This window comes from Arvicanthis niloticus, chromosome 5 (assembly GCF_011762505.2).
Source record: "Arvicanthis niloticus isolate mArvNil1 chromosome 5, mArvNil1.pat.X, whole genome shotgun sequence".
NCBI lineage: Eukaryota > Metazoa > Chordata > Mammalia > Rodentia > Muridae > Arvicanthis > Arvicanthis niloticus.
The window spans coordinates 7,800,950-7,819,382 of NC_047662.1; the positions used below are offsets into that span (position 1 = coordinate 7,800,950).

Here is an 18,433-nt window from a genome sequence, read left to right on the forward strand (position 1 = left end):
AAGACCTGGGTTCGGTTCCCAGCACCGACATGGTGGCTCACCACCATCCTTAAGTCCACTTGTAGGGGATCTAAGGCTTCCTTCTGATCAGCATGCATGTGCAAACACACACAGGAGAAAATCTGATAAATTAAAATGGCTCCTGCCTGTCATCCCAGAGTGTAGCAGGTAGTGGCAAGAGGAACAAGAATTAGAGGCCACTCTGTGCTACAAAAAGCAACAATGACAAAGTGTCTGATGTGCTAGCAAGCAGCACACACATGTAGTGCCACCCACTGGGAGGATGGGACAGGAAGATGGCTACGAGTTTAAGGTCAGCCTAGACTACATAGTGAGTTCAGGACTAGCCAGAGCTGCAAAATGTGACCCTGTCACAGAGCAACAGCAACAACAATCCCAGAAGAAAATGAAGTAAGCAAAAAAGCAAGCAAGCAAACAAACAAATAAATGTAATGGCCTAAGTTCATGATGCTTGTTTTGGAAATAAGCTGATTAGCTGGTATTAATTCAAGATAGTAAGAGATGGATGCTTTGAATGGGAGAGAAAAACAGAGCCCTACTTCCCAATGCCCCTGGAAATAATGGACCTGCCTTTTGGAGGTTGATGGTGCTGACATGCAGTTTCTTCATGGGTCCTGTCTCAACTGGTCCACTGGCCAGTGCATCTCCCTGGCTGCTCCTTAGCATCCGATGCTGGTAAATCAAAGGGTCTTCTTCCTCATCAGCAAGTGTGTACCCCTGCAAGCAGAGAGGTACTGAAAACACCTGCACCTCCATCGATGCTTCTAGCTTACAAAACATGCACGAACCTCAGGAGATTCCTACCTGCAAGAGCCGGGATTTCAACAAGCAGAACACACTACACCTATATACAAAATAACCATGGTGCCTGAACTCCCTGCTGGGGTCACTGACAAACCTTTCATGGATAAGTCATAAAAAAGCCAGGCAAAGGCAAACTGAGCACAAATAAGCCATCAGCTATTTAGGGCACCAATGGCACATAGCTTGCTACCTGTTTTCATACAGCCTAAGAGCTAAAAATAATTTATTTCAATCTTAAGTGATTAAAATAAAATTTAATCCTTCACAATTCATGAAAATTGTGAGAAACTCAAATTTCAGAGTCCATAAATAAAATCTAACTGGACTGAGGCCAGACTCATTAGTTCTGTGCTATGTGGATGGCTACTTTTCAGCCACATGGGCAGAAGTGAGACATTTCAACAGAAACCATGTAGAGAAACCACATGGCCTTCAGTGCTGAAAAATACTTCTTCTCCAGCATGGCTGCCAATCTTAGCCAGGGCTCAGAAGCTAGACATGGCCTGTCCTTTGCTATGACAAAATGTCAAGAAGGAAAGATGCTGAAGGCCTCAGAACAGAAGGGTACCCGCTCACCTTGACGATTCTGCAGATAAGCACATCATAACGCTGGTGATTGATGCGGTGTCGCACGAGGACTTTGTTCACCATTGGAATGAAGATTTGGTACTACAACAGGAGGGTTACAAGTAAGACAGCAGAACTTCTTACTCTGGAGAGCACCCTGCTGTGCACTGGAGTACAGCTACTTCCCTGTACCAGTCCCTACAACCCCTTTCCCACTCTAGCTATAATCTCAGGCCAATTCCCCGTTGCCTTCCATCAGCTTTCCTCAATGCCCAGAGGTCTATTTCTCTGCAGTCCACTTTGAATTTATCACTGACAATCATCATTTTAAAACATCATCAATTCTATTCTTCCTGCAATCAAAGTCTCTCAAGCCTTATTTTTTTTTTTTTTTTTTTTTTTGTTTTGTTTTGTTTTGTTTTGTTTTTCGAGACAGGGTTTCTCTGTGTAGCCCTGGCTGTCCTGGAACTCACTCTGTAGACCAGGCTGGCCTCGAACTCAGAAATCCACCTGTCTCTGCCTCCCAAGTGCTGGGATTAAAGGCGTGCGCCACCACCGCCCAGCCTCTCTCAAGCCTTCTAATCTTGAAATAAAAGACAAAGTCCTCATGATGTTGCCCACAGTGACTTCACTTGTTGGTGGACACTGGTTTCCAGAAGTTGATGACACAGCCCACATTCCTGAATCTGCAGCTTGAGCCCAAGATTCTGCATTCCCAATAAGCTTCCAAGAACAAGGATGCTGACGGTGCTTATCTCAAGGCCCCATTCTGAGACCGTTTGCTTCAAACTTTAGCCTCTCCCTGCTTAACCCTGTCTAGTCTTTAAGACCAGCTCCAAGTAAGGACTCCCACATTACTTTTGGGGTTATCTTCTTTCCAGCTGTGGCATAAACTCTTCCTGCCTACCTCTCTGTGTGCGTGGTGCTAAGCTTGTGTCCAGGTAACTCTCTGGAGCTGGAGTTACTGGATCCAGGCCTCTGTTTAACAGCTCATCAGAAAAGTCTTTCCTATCTATCCTGAGTGAACGCCGTTCCTCTCTACTTCCACTCAGCATGCTCAGAGTGCATGGAGGGGTCACTCACTTTACTTCCCTAGAATATATGCTCGATAAGAACAAAGATTTGCTTTTCTCTTTTCCTCTTGAAAAAAGTTCTTTTCCCCAGACAGGGTCTCCTATGTCTGAGGTTGTAGCTGAAGGTGTTCTCGAACTCCTGACCCTCCTGTTTGTACCTCACTAAGTGCCACCACATCCAGTTTTATGCAGACCTAGAGACAGAGGCCAGGGCTTCCTGCATTATCTAGGTAAGCACACTGACAACTGAGTTCCAGCCCAGCTATTCCCTGCAGTGTTATCTCTAGAACTATACTTCACCCACACGGGTGCTCCGATCAAAACTGCCGAACAAAGGAAGAATAAAAACTACAATAATTTTGTATTCTCCAATAGTGGCTGAGACTCATACACTATGTACACACAACTGGAAATGTTCACAAGTTCCCAAACAAGGTACAAAACCCTGGATCCATTCAGGGGTCTCCTCTTACCTTCTTCCCCAGCTGAAAGACAAGTGAAGACAGAGTGTCCATGGCTGTGGAGCGCAGCTCTGGGCTCTGGTCTAGTGTACGAACGATCGGGTGAATGATGCGGGAGGCATAGTCAGTGAAATCCAGGGACTCTGTCAGGCGGTCCACTGTCTCCAACGCCGCCCTGCAACAAGAGCAAGCTGAAGGCTACCTTAACAACAGCCGAGAGGAATGGGGAGGAAGGGCTGTGAGGTCCTGTGAGTGACATGATACCATGTATCATGTATCCAAAATACACACATCAGGAGGGCAGCAGTGAGATCTCCACAGTCTGGAATATTTTTGAACTAAAATAATGAGAGATCACACACACACACACACACACACACACACACACACACACAGACACACACACACACACAGATGGCCTGGCAGAACAGGGTGCTTACTTTCTTGATGGCAGTGGAACTTCAGGGGCATCAAACAATTTCACAATCGGAGGCAACAACAAGTGCAGATAGTCATCCAGGTTGGCTCCAAACAGCTGGATCGCTGTTAACAGCTGCAAAAGTGAGCAAGAGCCTGGTGAACAAACACAGAAAGGCATCGAGTGCCTGGGGCATGCCTGGGGCAGTATACAGAAAATTCAGAGTTCTGCAGGGATGCCAAAGAGCCTTGTCAAACAACTCTGGCCTACAAAAAAATCTTTTTAAACAGACTTGTCCCCTTGGCTGTCCTGGAACTGGCTCTGTAGACCAGCTGTCCTCAAGCTCTGCCTCTGTATCCTGAGAGCAGGGGTTAAAGGTGTGCACCATGGCCTGGCTGGACTACACTCTTTGGTGCCTCTTCCCTTACTGTATGCTGAGTACATGCTACTTTGCTTTCTTCAGCGCAGGTATACCAGGTGCTAGAGAGTAAAGCTGGCTTGAGATGAACCTTTACTAAGACCAATCCACTAAAGGAGACAAAACAGAAGGGAAAGCAAGAGAGAACTGTGAAAATTCTGGAAAGAAACTGCAAGTGCTAGGTGACCATGTTCCTGGGACTGCAAGTTCTGCGTGACCACACATCAGCCTGTCACCCAGAACAGGGTCTCACAGCTGAGTCATTGTCCACGGACTCTGATCCCGGCTGCTCACCTTGATGGAGACGATGCGCCCTTGGCTGCTGTCATGCATGAAGACTCGCAGCATGTGTGGGATCAGCTGGGGCAGATAGAGCTTAAATTCACCTCCAAGAGCCATCACAATTTGCTCAATGAGAAGAATAATTGTGCTCTGGATTGAGGTGTTCATGACCCAAAATTCCTACAGAGGGGGAGAGAGAAGAGCAGAATTAGATGCTCGTTTGCTCAACAGTGAACCTAGAAATAAGATGGCAGAAGAGGGCAGACAACATAATGAGCCCAGACAAGCTCCTTCCACCTTCTCACTGCAAGGCCACAGCCACATCCAGATGATACTGTGCTTCCAGATGCAGATGCCCTGAGTCCTCCAAGCTGTGCAGTGCAGTCCTTTGTCTGGAGCTCCACTGCTGGCTGGTGTCCCTCTGCCTGTCACGTTCTCACTTGTCCTGTTCTGCACTCACCCACTTTGGATCCCCCTGTAGTTCTCCTTCCCAATTTGGTGCTAATTGGTTCTGCAAGGCTCTCCTGTTAGACTTGGGCTATTTAAGGGCAAGACACCACTTAAACTATCCTTTGATCTCTAAAACCAGAGTACCTGAAATACTCTAGTCATCAAATTGTTTAAAGAACAGATTTTTACATCTGAGTCACTCTGAGAGTTCTGACATGGTTTTGTTCCATATGTTACTGGGTGTACTGTGTGATCTTCACCAGGAAACCACTCGAGGTTACCAAGATTTCATGCCCATTCAAGATTTCTTAATTGGCTGGGCATTACCTGATATCTGTTCCCTAAAAATCTGTCCATCAGGCCTAGACACTGTAACAAAGTAGGTACTCTCTCCTCCATGTACTGACAATCCACAGAAATTACTGATATGAACCCTGGCCAGTGGTTGCATATTCTGCCTTGGAAATAGCTTGCAAGGCAAACTGGCCTAAGCCTCTCAGACTCCATGAAAACTGTCATTTCAAGTCACTTCAAAGTCAGGGGCCTTCAGCTTTCCTTACGGCCTCTGGAGCAGGAGATTGAGTAAGGGACACTCTGCTGCTGATGGCAGCACACACACATCAACACCCTCAGGGCCTTAACTATGCACACAGGCAGTCAGTAAGATCAAGGGGAAAACAAACTAGAAAATGCTGCTTAAACTTTCTGTCAGTTTAACTGATGGAAAACACTACTCTCTGGAAAACCTGTGTTTACTTTCAATAATAACTGTGCAGGTTTTTAGGCCTTGGTTTATCTGATGTTCATTCACTCGGACTGCACTCTGCCTTCTTTAGAGTAAGTTTTCCAACTATATCACCATGGGCTCTTCACAGCGGTTTCTTTACTCAGAAGCCAGCAGCCTGCCTGGGGATGTGGGCTAGATCACTGCTTACAGATCACTGTTCTCTTCCCGGGCTCCAGGGAGCTCATTAAAACGCCCAGGATCAACAGCCACAGGAAGAGCCCCTGCTGCACCTTCTCCTCTGGGACGGAACTAAGGCTGCATTCTGCAGGCAAGGCCCCTCCTCGAATCCCTGGGCATTGGTCACACTTCTGGTAGCAAGGTGGGGGGTGAACAGAGGGCTTCAGCTTCCTACCCTGAGCACACTGTTCCTTCCTGCCTTCCTTCCCTGCCCTAAGGCCACCCATTGGGCAGGCAAGCATTTGGCCCAAGTCTTCCTTGTACTGAGTCCTCTGTGGTAGAAAATAGGAACACAGTAGCTTTTAATGAATTATACATGTAAGGGCTGTTCAGTTCTGAACCCAGTGCTGGGAAGTTCCTCTGGAGGGAGTCAGCCATTTTGAAATTGGCCCTGCTGCTACTACCAAGCTAACTACAAAGCAACCCTCCCCACAGAATCATTTAAATTGCAGAGAACAGTAAAATGGTGTTTCTATTATCTGGGTGCCTTCAAGCACTTGCTTAATGTATGTTATAAAATGCCAGGCACTGATTCCTGCCTTGGGTACCACTGAAGTCAAATGACATTTATGTCTTTGGAGGTTGCAAGGCAAAGTGTCACCTTGGTCTTCAGAGCCTGACAGGTGACTATGGTACTTCCCAGGCCTAGACAAAACCAATCCTCGATCCAGCCCGTCCTGGGAGGTGGTTTCATGGGTAGAGAAGAGCAAGGCTTCTGTGGAGTAGGGAAGCACGGTTGCAACAGTGGCGTAAGCTGCTTTGCTGTGCATTAGGGAAAGGACTCAAGAATGTCTACGGCAGAGCTGTTACTTCAGGGCTGCTCTTCAGACTGCACACTCGCATTCTTGTCCTTGGGAGCTGGGGGCACGCAGAATCAGTCCCCATCTACCCTGCTCCTCAGACTCTAGTGGCCGACAGTCACTGTAGAGTCCTATTTTCTACAGTCAGTAGCAGCTCTACAGTGACCCGGGAAGGAAATATTCATGCTATTCACATTCATTCCTGGGCATCCCTTTACCCAAATGCAAATGAGCAGGTTCGGAGCAGTAACTCCTACTTACTCTCATGAGGGTGACTATTTCATCCATGTATGGACGGATGTGGCTCTTAACAAAGGACACCAGCATTCCCAGCTGCTGGAACAGAAACTGAAACAGACAAGAGATCAACAAGTTGGTACCTGAAGGATACAGAACTCACAGGCTTACCCAGAGACGAGAAAAGACAGCTATGGGGTTGGTTTCCACAGCAGTCCATCTACTGAGAGTATGCTCCAACTTAACCTACAGTGGCGAAGGGGCAAGGATCTTACAGACTAGGACAGCCGATAACTGAATGGCAGGAGTTCAAGGCCAGCTAGGTTGGTTTATACTGCCTCTCACCTCCTTTACCTTGCCTCTGAGGAGAGAATCTGCAGTCAGCAGTACTGTACTCACAGACAATCCCCAAGTGTTCTCTAGGCCACACATGTAAAGTACCAGAGCAGGGGACTGCTCCGTGCACTGTACAAGTCAGAAGCATAGGATTTTGGTCATTTAGTACTTAGAATATGGTCATGAGGCCAGGCATGGCAGCTCACACCTTTAATCCCAGCACCTGAGAGGCAGAGGCACTTGGATCTCTGTGAGGTCCAGACCAGCCTGGTTGACATAACAAACTGTAGGACAGGTAGCACTACAGAGGCTTTGCCTCAAAATAGACAAACCTGGCATAAAATTATTAACCAACCATCCTTCTCAGATTCTATCCAAGCAGAATCAAGAGAAAGGATCAACGTTACTGATTTATTTACTGACACCCTGCTTGTACTGCAGATCTGTGAAGCACAGACAAGAGGTCACTTGCTACCTGGAACAGAACGACCTGAGAAACAGCTGAGACAGTGGGTTGTGAGTATGCTGTCTCTGAAGCGCATGGCAGACTAAATCTCTGAGTCCTCCCCCCATTGTGAGAACTGGAAAGGAGTGCATCAGAAAGCGGATCCTCAGAGTCCAACTGTTGTGTGCAAACTCTTAAGATGGGACACATCTTAAGAGAAACTGCATTCCAACAAAACAAAACAAACAAACCCCCTCCTACTGGCAAAAGGAGACAAAGAAATTGTCATTTTGAATGTGAGGTCTAGGAGGAAAACCTCTCCTAGAAGAGTTGACCATCTCAGGCTGACTCTCAAATGGACTAACTAGCTGGGTGGCCTGGGAACAAAACAGACACTGACGTCAAGTCATCCCGGGTCACTTGCACTGAAGCAAAACCACAGCTGCTCCTCTGTGCTCCTTCAGAGCAGATGTCCAGGCTGCTCCGGGGACTGAGTAGATGAAGAAAACATCCGACCACAACACACCCAGACAGCGAGGGACCAAAGAGACATCACACTAAAAGTGTGAATCTACTTGAGATGCTTACAGAAATCAAACTAGGAATATAAAACACAAGAGAGGGAGGTGGCACACACCGCTGATATCAGCACTCGGGAGGCGGATCTCTGTGAGTTCCAGGACAGCCAGGGCTACACAGAGAAACCCTGTCTCAAAAACCAAAAACCAAACCAAACCAAACCAAACAAAAAAAAAACAAAAAAACAAACAAACAAACAAAAAAAAAAAAACCAAAACCAAATAACCAAACCAAACATAAAAACAAACCAAACAAAAAAGGAAAGTAAAAATAAAATAGTAAATGAAAAATAAAATTTATAAAATAAGTTTACAAGTAAAATTTATAGTGTATACTATTTCCCCTGGATTGAAACTTTCCCACCTGGAGGGAGACTCCTGAAATCACAAGCTGCTCTCAAGACTCCAGAAATTCAAAGAACCTTAGAAGGGGACACTGCCTATGGAGGTCCTGTTGTGTAGGAACCTGAGCTGTGACCCACGCTGGGGTGGAGTCTTTGGAGGTGCAGCTGCCTGGAGTTACCCACTGTTTCTCTAACCTCAATAATAACTGCTGTACCAAGGTGGACTGGAGGAAATCTTTCTATTGGTCTGCTGTTATACTTTCAGATGAACAGAAGAGACACTCCAGTTGTAACACAATAACACATACATAAAAGGAGATTTAACAGAAAAAGACTTAACAAGAGTACAGGACTAATGAAATGGCTCAGTGGGCAAAAATTTTTGCACAAGGACTGGATTACGGAACACGAGTGTCCATGAATGTACAGGCAGGCGTGGTGTTTTCCACTGCACAAGAAGATGGAGAGCTACACTTGCTGCATCAGCGAGCTCTGTACTCAAGTTAGAGATCCCTGCCTCAATATATAAAATGGAGGGAGAAAAAGGAGGATGCATGATACCAACCTCTGGCCTCCATGAGAGCGCACACACATGAATATGCACCCCTTACACGTGCCCCCAAACACACACACACACACACACACACACACACATTAACATGTACATATAGCACACATGAACATATATATATAACACATACAAACATAACACACAGACACAAGATCTCAACATGGTATAGTTTTACACATGTAAAACTCTATAGATAACAGTAGCAAGCACAAGCATAAGAGAAATCTGTGAAAATCAATGAAACAATTAAATCATTCAGGCCACCTCAGCAAACACAAAAGAATGACAAACCTGATGTAATTAGTATAGAAATCAATGCTAAGTATGCAAATAAAATGCCCACTTGTGAATAAGTCAAAGGTGAAAGAAGAAACCGTAAAGTTAGATCACAGAAAGGACTGACTTTTGAACACTAATAAGAATTCATGTTACTTAGCAAGAAGGGAGCAAACTGAATATATATTACAACATGGATGAAGCCCTGAGGCATTATGTTGAGTGCAGATGCCGCTCAGCTGGTAGAATGCTGTCAGTATGTACAGATTCCTAGGTTCCTTCTCAGTACTGCAGAGACTGGGGCGGCTGGCACACAGCTGTAAGCCAACCGAGACCGAGGCGGGGTGGGGGTGGGGTGGGGGGGTGGTTAGGAAGATCAAGGTGTTCTGGCTATACAGCAAGTTCAAGGCCAGTCTGGGCTACAAGATCCCTTGTATTAAAAAAAGAAAGAGAGAAAGAAAGAAAGAAGCTTGACATAACAGGCCTCCCATCATTCCCATCAATTATACACAGCTTAGGAGAAGTGGCACACAGAAACATAAAGTGGTGGCTGCTCTAGAAGGCAGCAGGAAGGGAGATGATCACCGTCAGGAGAGGAGGTTTTTGGCTACAGTCATTTCTGGAAACTTTGTAAATTTAGACTGTTAGTGGTACTGCCCATTCTGATGCATTAAAACCCAAGAAACTTTAATTAGAATAGCAAACTTTACAGTATATCATTTTTACCTTATAGAATTTCTGAGGGGTATGTTTATATGAGTGGTCTGTTTACACATGAAGATGCATGTGGAGGGAGTGTGGAGAGTTGGCTCTTCTTAGGACATGTTCAATCCCACATGGCAGCTCGCTACTGTCTAAAACTCAGGTCCCAGGGGATTCAATGTCCTCTTCTGAACTCCAAGAGATTAGGCACACTCGCATGTGGTTTACACACATACATGCAGACAAACAGTTATGCACATAAAAAGACATGTGCGGGGCACATATGCATAAGGTGTTCATGTGTAGGCCACAGGTTGACACAATGTGTCATCCTTGGTTGCTCTCCACCTTATACATTGAAGCAAAACCTCAATTAACCCTGGAGCTTGCTAATTTTGCTAGCTAAGCTTGTTGTGGGGAGTCCCTGTCTCTGCCTTATAAGCACAAAGATCACAGGAGTTGCCATGCCCATCCAGCCTTTATTTACATGGGTTCTGATAATCCAAATTCTGGTCTTCATGCTTGTATAGCAAAGTACTTTTACCAAATGTGGAATCTCCCTAACCCCTACCTCAGAGTTTAAGCAGTAAAGTAAGTGTGTGTGTGTGTGTGTGTGTGTGTGTGTGTGTGTGTGTGTATGTGTGTGTGTGTGTGTGTGTGCTGCACACACAAGTGCATGTGTCATTTCTAAGTGGTATATGCACACGTTTCTCTGTACCTGGAGCTTGCTGTTTTTCAGCTAGGTGGTTTGGATAATGAGCTCCAGCCGTCCTTCCTCTGCCTCAACCCCAATGTGGAGTTGGCATAAAGGAGCTACAGCCCAAACAGCCACATGTATGTGCTGGGGACCCAAGCCCAGGGCCACAAACTTGCACAACCAAGTCCTCTTACCCACTGCACCATCTCCCTAGCTCTTAAAGTTTAAAATATTTTAAACACAGCTATGCAAGGTAATACTTGGGAGTTTGCCTCCCCAAAATTTAGAGTTCTAACAGACTGAATTGAAAAGGAAGAAAGAGGCGAGTGGGAGATGACTTCTTGGGTAAGAGGCACATGAAGCCTGGAGAGGACCCACTTTGGTTCCCAGCATCCATGTTGGGCAGCTTAGAGTGGGCCTATAGCCCTCTAACTCCGGCTTCAGGAGATCCAACACCTTCTGCCCTCTCCAAGAAGACTCCCCTTGACACACATATTTAAAAAAAAAAAAAAAAAAAAAAAAAAAAAGATTTTTATGCTGGGCAGAGGTGACACACACCTTTATCCTGGCAGAGACAGACGGACCTCTGAGTTTGAGGCCAGCCTGGTCTACAGACCGAGTTCCAGGATAGCCAGGGCTACACAGAGAAACCCTGTCTAGAAAAAACAAAAATAAGAAAGAAACGAGGCCAGAGGACAACTCTAGGGAGTCGAGTTCTCTCTTTTCACCTTTACAGGGAGTCTGGGAATGAAACTCAGGTCATGAGGCTCATGTGACAAATATTTTTATCTGTTTTGTCATTTCAGGAGTGCTAGCTTTTTAAGTAGAAAAAAAGTCGATCAAAGAAAGTAATGATAAAAACAGATTCATGAGATAAAAAACTAAGATATAAGATAGAAATGCAACAGAAGTGGCTATCTAAAACAAAACAAAACAACAACTAAGGTGAATCTCCAGTAGGAAATGGATTCATAAACAAGACAAGAGCATTCTCTCGATGACAGTGCTCCCATTTAGATAGATCCAGTATTCCACAGAAAAGGCTAAAGCTGTCCTAAGATCCCCAGACAAGAATGAGAAAAAAGCTAAAGAAATCTTGAGTCTGTAGTTTCCAAACTACAGATCAATTCTATTTCGCGCAAAAATTCTAAATTTAATAACAGATACTGTATTGATATGTTAAAAATCTGTCATAACCAGAGTGGTTTTAACTCAAAGAATATTAGAAATATTTCAACACAAAGCAACATACCAAGACATTAAAGAAGAAAAAACCCTGGATGATTATTAAAACAAAGGAAAGGCATTTGGTAAATCTAGAATCAACTCATGATTAAAAAGAAAAGAAATCTTTTAATAATTTAAGACTATAAAGGAATGTTTAAAAACTTTGAAAAACATTAACCCAAACCCTATGACAGTAACGGTTTTAACTAGTAGTAAAATGGGAACAGCAGTTACAGGTCAGCATGAGATGCACAGCAAAACTAAAGGTCTGAGCCTCACTCTGCGGAAGCAGTGCTACAGTGCGACCCAGCAGTCCACTAAAAACAGTAACGGATGATTTGTAGTTACAGTGGAAACATCTAAGCTCTCTTTATTTTTCAGAGTGAAGTCCGGGAGCGTTTGGAGTGAATGGAGTTAAGACTCTCACTAGGTAGACACCTGTAAGGACAAAGCACACAGGGAGGGAGCTGAACGCCAGGCTTGGTGGCACAGAACCCAGGTCACAGCTTCCTGGGTGAAGAAGAGTCCCTGAGCCCAGGAATTTGAGAACAGGCTGGGCAACACAGAGTGATACTGTCCCCAAAAGGGGTTAAAAAACAAAACACAGAGCCACAAAGTCGGAAAGCAGTTTGTAAGAAGTTACTACCCATCTCTAAATATATGTCACGGAGGGAAAGATAATGACTTTGAGCATAGTCTTCCCAGCCTGCATACCCTCAGGGGTCATTCTAAGACTATAAGAACTATGCACTGCCTTGAACCCCGAGTGAGGTGTGTTGTTGGTACACACACCATGCCTGCATGGGTATAGACGCCATGGGACCACTCTTTAGATCACAGAACTACAGAGTCCTGATGCAGACACCAGCATAGCATCTGACAAGGACTACATAGGAATACTAAAAGCCACTGGGTGAAAGGTAGCTGGGGAATAGCATGGTCACTCTCCAGAGTGACCTCACAGATTACTTATCAGTGACAAAGCAAGAAGGCAAGCCTTATATGAGAGGGCTCGCTCACAGATACTAATCACATGCTCCAATTTATAACCAATAATAATAGGAGAGACTGGTATCATTAGACCGAGTAGGAATTATGCAACTTCATCTTTATAGTATTGTCACTAAAAATGTGTGATTCTGCCTTCCCCAGGCCCTAGTAGTATAGTAATCTCAGCTACCAGCGAGGCTGAAGCAAGAGGACTCCACATTTAAGGCTGATCTGGGCTCAGAGCTCAAAGCCAGCTTACAGAATTTACTGAGATCTAATCTCAGAATAAAAGGGTGAGGGATACAGGCAGAGGTAGAGTCCTTGCCTAGCAGATCAGAGGCCCTGAGTTCAATCAAAAAGTAGTCTAGGGGGCTCAGTGGATCAGAACACACCTTTGCCAAAGTACCCATGTTTGATTCGAAGCACCCTGTCAGGCTCACAACAGCCTGTAACTCCAGTTCCAGGGGTACGCAAGGCCCCTGGTCTCTATGGGCACATGTACACACCACCACAGACACCTACACCTAAAAATTAATAAAAAATAAACCTTAAAAACAAACAAACAAACAAACAACAAAACTCAGCCTGATTTAATCTAGCCATGAAGAAACAAGCAGAAATCAGGACTGCAGTTCCTTCCACAGCTGAACTACAGTACTGAGAACGAAGCTGTCCCTTCCCACTGGGCTATTCTTTGAGCTATCCTGTTATCCTGTGGGGATGAAGTAGAAAACTGGACAGACTCAGCTACACACTTAGGTGCCAGAAGCCAAGGGAGAAGAGGCAGTGCTCTCAGTGCAAGCCGAGAGTGGTGTTAGAGAGCCGAGGCGCAGAGAGGTCTGCATGGTGTGCCACAGAGCAGGGAAGGTTTTAAGTACTTACTTCCCGGATGGCCCCATCACAGACTCGGATGACATTAAGGAATGTGGGCATGACCTGGGGCAGGAACTGCACACACTTGAGTCCCAGGGACTTGAAGATGAAGGTGATGGCCTGAACCACCATGGTGTGGTGGTGAGAGAGGGACTGATCTCGGAAGATCCGCATCAAGGCCACCATGGACACAGCAGGGTAGAACTCGTCCAGGGGCAGGTTTCCCATGTTGACCAGCATTTCACTGGTGCTGTAGTCAGCTAGGACAAGGTGACAGAGAGAGTCATAAGTATTGGTGGCAGGACTCTGATGAGAGGCTAAGCATGGCTAATAGCAAACAAAGGCCCTTCAGAGACATTAGCATGCATATATCCTCTCTGCTACATTCTGACTCTGCTGTGGATACGGAGCACAGGGGCTATTAGGAACCGATGAATAGGCTCTCCCTGTTAGGAGCAAAACTCATTCTAGCTTTTCTATTACCCAAACCACCAAAGCCTAAAACAGTACATGATGGGTTTTCTTTAAATTACCATGTTTAACGTAGCTGCTCAGCATTATAGTTCACAACTTCATAGTTGAAACCATCAATAAAAATAATTACTCCTCCAAATGAAAGTAAAGGGAATTAAATTAGGCAAACATCTGTTCCACAGCTGGCTAGTCCCAAAGGGAATACAGACAAGTTAGCAGGCATATGCCATACCCTGAACAGGAAGGACTCTGTCCTGGGAATGGTACCATGCAACAAGGAGGTAAGATGTAGGGTAGGTGAGAGACAGGATGGCAGGCGCCACTAAGGAACACAAGCAGCTGTCCTGGGCTCTGCTCTTGATGGTCAAGGAGCAAAGGGTAACAACATGGTATACTCCCTTAAGCCAGACGGGAGAAGGAAACAAATGGAGAAAAACAAACAATCAACCTAGAGAGATTTTAAGGAACAAATAGTTTCATTCTGGTAAAATCATATTCTGCTACAGCACTGGGGAGACACACTGTTCAACCTTCAATTTCATAAACAGGCTTTCCTCAGTGGATCACCATCCACTAGAAACTCATACTCCACCCTCTTTCCCAAACTCTAGGACACTTCTCAAAAGCCAATGGGACTCTACTGTCAAGACCACAGAGGGTCCAGGGCTTATGGGGGCTACTGGTCTGTCTGTCTTTCTTTCTTTCTCTCTTTCTTTCTTTCTTCTTTCTTTCTTTCTTTCTTTCTTTCTTTCTTTCTTTCTTTCTTTTTTTTTGTTTTGTTTTGTTTTTCGAGACAGGGTTTCTCTGTGTAGCCCTGGCTGTCCTGGATATCACTCTGTAGACCAGGCTGGCCTCGAACTCAGAAATCCGCCTGCCTCTGCCTCCCAAGTGCTGGGATTAAAGGCGTGCGCCACCACAGCCTGGCAACTATTGGTCTTTCTATGTCCTGATTTCCCTCAAATAAAACAGAGAAAACAAAAGCTATCCTCCCCCTCCATGAGGGACAGGGGAGAAAAGAAAAAAAGAAGCACTAACAAAGCGACATATGACAGTGGTGTCAGGGTGATTCCTACTGCTCACCGCTGTCAAAAGTAACCTAGACTTAGCCTGTCAACCCTGACAAAGACCCTGCGCAGATGCAGGACTTTGCCAGATGCAGGGACTACAGGCTCTTCATTTACAAGTTGCCAAGAGATTCCGTATCTCTCAGTTACCTGACCAACACTCTCTCTAAATATGGTCAGTAAGGGATGTGAGTCCTAGCTGGACAACAGTCTCTTCTAACTTACAGGAGTCCTGACTTGACTTGGATTCTGACAGGCTGACAGCGGAAGCATCCCGGGATTGGTCAATCATGCCGATGTTCACTTTGTGCTTGTAGGGATCCAAAGCCCCGAGGAGCCCTAACACTCGGATAGCCTGGACAGGAAAGGAAAGAAGAGAATAAGCATTTACTCCAACATCTGATTACACAGGATTCCAGGTACAACCCTCGTGTTCCACACTCCACACCTCCCATATAACCGTTCATTCCAGCAACGGGGATGTCCAGAGACAGACAGGAAGTCCCACCCAGTGTGGGGTGGGTTACTGCCATTATTTCCTCTCTCAAGTCTTTGCAGATCAAGTGTCCATGCTGTGTACCTCTCTCCGAGTGCCCTGGTTCTGCTCCGTCTTCAGGAAATTCAGCAGCACTTCAAGCAGAGTGGGGTACTTCCTGTAGGGCTCCACCACATAGCCGGTGCTGGCCACCAGCTGTCCCAGGGTCCACAAAGCCACCTGAATGGACAAAAGGCCACATGTTTATTGAACCAGTACAAAAAAAGAAAAGACAGGTATACTCTTTGTATTAGAGGGAAATGAGACGTCAGAGCCAATTAGAAGACTGTTAAGGCACTAACCATGCATGGGAATCCTAGAGTCAGGACACACACGGCTGGTCAAGCGTGAGCCTACAGTCACTGCATCAAAGGTAAAGAACAGAGTGGGAGTCATGGCTCCCAATGCACTCTCTGTACCAGGGAGGCCGAAGTTGGAGGACTGCCTTTGGTTCAGGCCCAGTTCTAACTACACAGTAAGTAACTTGACTTGTTGACTATGGACTGAGATGCTGCCTCAAAAATCAAAGAAAAAAACCATACAGAATATTCCCACATTTCTCAGAGGAAATATGGTTCTTTCATATCCTGAATGACTAAAAGGAGGTCCGGAAGGAAGTTAAGACTGTTCTACTTTGGACTACTCCTCTCATAACCTCCAGCGGATGGGAGGGTGAGGGGAAGCCATGGGCCTCCCGTGTCCAGGTCTGCTTCCTTCCTCAGGAGCTGGGGCTCTGAGAAGCAGCCTGCATTTCCCTCCAGTCAGAGGAAAGGGCAGTGCTCAGCCTGGATCTGAACTGCAGGTGACGGTCAGGAGGGGAGCCAAAGCTTGTACGAGATTCTGCCCTCTTTCTATTCAAAGGAAATGGCAAGCACTTACTATCTGTCAAGCTCTGCAAAGAACTGACTGGGGACACTGCGGTGAAGAGAGAAACTGGTCCCTGGTCCCAGGTCCCTGGGTCTCCAGCCAGGCAGCAGTGGCCCTCACCTGTCTCTTGGCCAGCAGAGAGGAGTCCTGCAGCATGTCCATGATGATGATAAAGAGTTCATCCACCCACTTTCTCATTTCCAGGCCGCTAACCTGCACAACGGGAGGACAATGGCAGAGGGTTGAGACTGCGGGATACAGACATTGTTGTAGGAGGTGTGTGGTGGCTCACACCTAGGAAGTCTAAAACTCTAGAAGGTGAGGCAGGAGGTTTCTGTGAGTATGAGGCCAGCCTGGGCAACATGGCGAGATGCTGCTTCTGAATAAAAATAAGAACAAACAAAACCAGAAACAAAAAAAAAAATGACGAGGAAACCAAGTGCTCTGCCTTCCCCAGGCTAACGAGCGCCCTCCACCTGTGGAAGGCCAGCTGTCCCTCACCTGAGCCAGTTCTCCTATAGTGGCCAACACGTTATTGATCACGCCCGGGTTTGGGTCAGGGTCTGGATCTTTCAGTTTCAAAATTAAAGCCTACAGAAGAAGGTATGAGAAAAATGAGTGTGGACAGGAGTCTGTAGGAGAGCTATCTCACCCCTAGAGGGCAGCACGCCTCCCAAATGCACACAAAGCTCTGGGTTCAATCTCAAACACCAGAAAACAAACAGAATAAAAACCCTCCTAAGACCCTCTAGGTCATACAGAAGTTACTTCTAGGCTTTGTGAACGTAGGAGTCTCTGGACTGTGATTTCCAAGCTTTTCTTAAAGCCAAACACAAGCCCAGTGTATGCCCCAGGCAGCAGCACAATTTGAAGACGTTTCTCATGTGTCCTTTCAACTCTGCCTCCTTCCTATCGCCCCAGATGCACGTGTTAGACACGGAGGACTTCCCATGGATGCCGTGCTCCCATCTGCAGTTGTGCTGTGTACAAGTTCATCTGTCTTCACTGAGCAAAGCACACGTGCTCTTTACCTGCGTCTCCTTCCCAAGCCCGTTTGATGGGCCTGAGCATGAAGGGGAATGAAGGGGACTCTTTCCTGCAACTGGGGCGGTTCTTGGCACACTTTACCTCAAGGTGCTATGTGTGGCCCTTGCCCCCAAGCCTGGACAAAGAAACGATCTCCTTGGTTCAGTGCAGCAGTGCTGAGGCAGCCCCGCCCCAGGTGCAGCACTGAGAGTCCCACTCTGGCCATCTGCTGTGCTTTACCTTCAGAATGGGCTCCATATAGGGGCGGATGAGTCGGGGGGCATTGGAGACCAGGTGCCCCAGCATGCGGGCACTCTGCTCCTTGATCCTCCCAATGCCACTGTGCTCCAGCTCTGTCAAAATCTGTAGGGAGGAAAGGCACCATGCTATGGCCGAGGACAGAACCGAGAGGACCGGGGAAAGAAAGATGTGTCAGCAGTTGGGGAACTGAAGCAGGCCTGCAGTGAATCAAGTCTCTACTGGACACTTGCAGAGCATGGGGACCCTAACTCCCAACAGCCTTGGCTGTCACAGCGGTACGAAGTCCTGCAGTACTGGAGAGGGAACACCACTCAGAGCTGAGACTTTCGTTTTCCATCCAGACAAGGGACTGAAGCGAGGGCTCCGGAGGAAAAACCTCTGTCCAGACACAAAATTACCAAGAGGATCTATAAATAATGACAAAGGACTCAAAGGACTGTCAAAGGGCTGTTAGAACAGCTGTGAAGCAGAGGAGAACTGAACCTCCACAGGGGACCCAGACATGTCTCCATGAAGGAAGTGCAGGTGTCTCCAGACACCACTCAACAGAGCTGCTGGGCTTGTTCTCTCACCCCTAAAACACTAGCATAGCAGGGTACTAAGGTCAAGTGCACACCACAACATACACGGGCTTCTGAGTACAGCGGAGGGAAGGAGACGTCAGCACGCTCG

General features: G+C 46.3%; 1 protein-coding gene across 1 annotated transcript in view; it reads right to left on the reverse strand.

Moving 5' to 3' along the window:
* The window catches only part of Mtor (mechanistic target of rapamycin kinase), a 111,372-nt gene that overhangs the window by 73,429 nt on the left and 19,510 nt on the right, over positions 1–18,433 (reverse strand). Inside the window, exons 14-25 of the mRNA XM_034503773.2 lie at positions 17,741–17,863; positions 16,976–17,065; positions 16,595–16,687; positions 15,653–15,787; positions 15,298–15,427; positions 13,544–13,794; positions 6,520–6,606; positions 4,057–4,224; positions 3,367–3,479; positions 2,939–3,101; positions 1,402–1,494; positions 592–738 (exon numbers count right to left, since the gene is read on the reverse strand). Coding sequence (XP_034359664.1) covers positions 592–738; positions 1,402–1,494; positions 2,939–3,101; positions 3,367–3,479; positions 4,057–4,224; positions 6,520–6,606; positions 13,544–13,794; positions 15,298–15,427; positions 15,653–15,787; positions 16,595–16,687; positions 16,976–17,065; positions 17,741–17,863 — 1,593 coding nt within the window. The remainder of the gene's footprint in view (positions 1–591; positions 739–1,401; positions 1,495–2,938; positions 3,102–3,366; positions 3,480–4,056; positions 4,225–6,519; positions 6,607–13,543; positions 13,795–15,297; positions 15,428–15,652; positions 15,788–16,594; positions 16,688–16,975; positions 17,066–17,740; positions 17,864–18,433) is intronic.